General features: G+C 45.2%; 1 protein-coding gene across 1 annotated transcript; it reads left to right on the plus strand.

Moving 5' to 3' along the window:
* The first annotated feature begins 1,007 nt into the window (after positions 1-1,007).
* Positions 1,008-2,930, plus strand: lingo1a (leucine rich repeat and Ig domain containing 1a). The gene is made up of 2 exons (XM_068739351.1): positions 1,008-1,022; positions 1,071-2,930. Exons 1-2 carry the CDS (start codon positions 1,008-1,010, stop codon positions 2,928-2,930), a joined length of 1,875 nt encoding a protein of 624 aa, XP_068595452.1.
* The last annotated feature ends 270 nt before the right edge of the window (positions 2,931-3,200 follow it).

Consider the following 3,200-nt stretch of genomic DNA (forward strand, 5'->3'; position numbering starts at 1 on the left):
GACGTCGGAATTAAACACGGTTGATTTTTTACTTTTTTGCTCTGTATATATCTCCCTGTATTCAATTACCTGCTGGTGTATGGTTTCTCTTTTATCTTAAAAGACCGCTTTAGCTGAGTGTCAGGCTCTGCACATCAATCAAATGTCGGTGTCCGTCTTTGATTGCTTCCTCTCGCTATTACTGCCCCCTCCCCCCCATCACTCCCCAACTATTATTTCCTAAGTCTATTCCATCTGGAAGCTGAAAGGGAAAAGGAATGGGTGAAAACAAGAATTCAGTACCAGAACAAACCACTGCACAGATTGGATTGCCTGTGAAAAAATATGTTAAATTCCACTTGAATGTTTGCCTCTTCACTTTATATAGCCTTGACTGATCGACTGCCGCAGTGGAAATTGTGTTTCGCATTCCACATCCACAGCAGATGCGAGATTCATGTTGATTACTAGAATCAGAACGTTGTCTTCCCTTTTCGAGGAAGAATCAGTACTTCCTCCATGTCACACATTCTTATACAAGGGTTTGTATTCAACATGCTTTTGCAAATCTTTCCAAGGCTCTGTGCAGAATTTTAAAAAACTCCCAGAACTCCATTATGTAAGCACCGTTATGTCCTTGAATGCAGCTACTTCCATTCATCTTTTGTCTGAGTCATGAATATTATAGCGTTTGAACTGTTAGTAATTGTCGGGCGGGAATGGTGTCCTTTTAGTACATACGTTTAACGTTGTAGGAGTAACGGATGGCCAAAGAATAATTAATCACAGCAATTTCACCTCATATCCTCTAAAATTGCTCATTTATTTAGAAACAAGCTTATATGAATATCAGGCTATAGCTCTGTGGTATCAAACCACGCCATGCAATTTCATTTGAATGTTGTCTTGTTTATGTCTGCAAGTATTTACATGTTCTACTCTCTGGATTCAATTTCCTTCTTGTCTGCAAAGAAGTGGCATTTTTTTAGTAAGGAAAAAAGAAGAAGCTGAGTAGGTGAAGTCGCAGTATGACATTCATGTGGGTTTGACGATGTAACCGAAGATGTTGCCTTGTCTCTGTGTCTCCTCAGGTAACCGATAAGATGGCAGCCGGGGAAGCGACTGGGCACAGCTACCTGGTGGCTTGCTGGCAGCCCATTCTGATCTTGATGTTGGGCACTGTTCTGTCTGGATCCACCACAGGCTGTCCATCCCGCTGTGAGTGCAATGTTCAAGAGCGTTCTGTGATGTGCCACCGTAAAAAGCTCATGACGGTCCCCGAGGGAATTCCTGCAGAAACAAGACTGCTGGACCTCAGCAAGAACCGCATTAGAACCGTCAACCCAGACGAGTTTGCCACCTTTCCCAACCTCGAGCACCTGGAGCTCAGTGAAAACACAATATCCACTATTGAACCCGGAGCTTTCAACAACCTTTATGGCTTGCGGACATTGGGGCTGCGCAGCAACAAGCTTAAACTAATCCAGCTTGGCGTCTTCACAGGCCTGAGCAACCTCACACAGCTGGACATAAGTGAGAACAAGATTGTCATCCTGTTGGACTACATGTTCCAGGATTTGTACAACCTGCGGTCTTTGGAGGTGGGCGATAACGACCTGGTTTTCATCTCTCACCGGGCTTTTCATGGACTGAGCAGCCTCGAGCACCTGAGTCTTGAGAAGTGCAACTTGTCCTCTGTGCCAACAGAGGCTTTTACCCACCTCCACAGTTTGATAACTCTCAGACTGCGCCACCTCAATATCAACATCATACGGGATTACTCATTTAAAAGGCTGTATCGGCTGAAAATCCTCGAAATAGCCAATTGGCCATATTTGGATACAATGACTCCAAATTGCTTGTATGGATTAAATCTCACCTCTCTGACCATCGCGAACGCCAACCTGACCACAATTCCTTATGTAGCCCTGAGGCACTTGGTATATTTGCGCTTTCTTAATCTTTCATATAACCCTATCCACACAATTGAGGGGAATAAGCTACACGATCTTCTTCGTCTACAGGAATTCCACCTGGTAGGTGGCAGACTGGCAATGATTGAGCCTTACTCTTTCCGTGGTCTAAACTACCTGAAGATTCTGAATGTGTCTGGAAACTCTCTGAACACTTTAGAAGAGTCTGCTTTCCATTCGGTTGGCAATCTTGAAACCCTTGCCTTGTATGATAATCCCTTGGCCTGTGACTGCCGACTGTTGTGGGTTTTCCGACGACGCTGGAGATTAAACTTCAACAGGCAACAGCCTACGTGTGCCTCTCCCGAGTTCGTCCAAGGCAAAGAATTCAAAGACTTCCCAGATGTTCTGCAGCCAAACTACTTCACTTGTCGCAAATCTCGGATTAGAGATCGTAAACCCCAACAGAAATTTGTCGACGAAGGAGCCATTGTTCATTTTGCTTGCCAGGCGGATGGAGATCCTGCTCCAGTGATCATGTGGCTGTCCCCACAGAAAAAGTTTATCACCACCAAGACGATTGGTAGGCTCTCCGTGTTGCCGGATGGTACTCTTGAGGTGCGCTATGCCCAAATTCAAGATAACGGTACATATGTTTGTATAGCTATCAACGCAGGCGGAAATGACACCTCTCCTGCTCACCTGCACATCCATAGCTACTCACCCGACTGGCCGCACCAGCCCAACAAGACTTTTGCCTTCATCTCCAACCAACCCACAGAGACTGGTGCTAATGGTACTAGAGCCAATGTCCCTTTCCCATTTGATATAAAGACGTTGATCATTGCAACCACGATGGGCTTTATCTCGTTTCTTGGTGTCGTCTTGTTCTGCCTGGTTCTGCTGTTCCTTTGGAGCAGGGGCAAAGGCAACACGAAGCACAACATCGAGATCGAGTACGTACCGCGGAAGTCGGACGCTGGCATGAGCAGCAGCGCGGCAGACGCTCCTCGCAAGTTCAACATGAAAATGATTTAACAGAGCTCTGGAACTTAAAAAATAAGACAAATGACGAAGAGGACATTTTCTTTCCTGTCAATCCTGGTCTGTTAACATAGAGTAAGATATTTTTTCCTGCCTGAATAGAGGAGGGCATTTCCTGACTTTCACGTGAGGGGAAATGAAACACACCCACTCCTACAGAGCACTGGTGGAATCTACAAGGCCTGTGGGGGCATTATTTGAAAGTCAGATTTGTCATAAGTAGTTCATATTCCTGTGAATTTCTCCTGGCAAAACACATCAGAT

This window comes from Brachionichthys hirsutus, chromosome 5, assembly GCF_040956055.1.
Source record: "Brachionichthys hirsutus isolate HB-005 chromosome 5, CSIRO-AGI_Bhir_v1, whole genome shotgun sequence".
In the NCBI taxonomy this organism is placed as follows: Eukaryota; Metazoa; Chordata; class Actinopteri; order Lophiiformes; family Brachionichthyidae; genus Brachionichthys; species Brachionichthys hirsutus.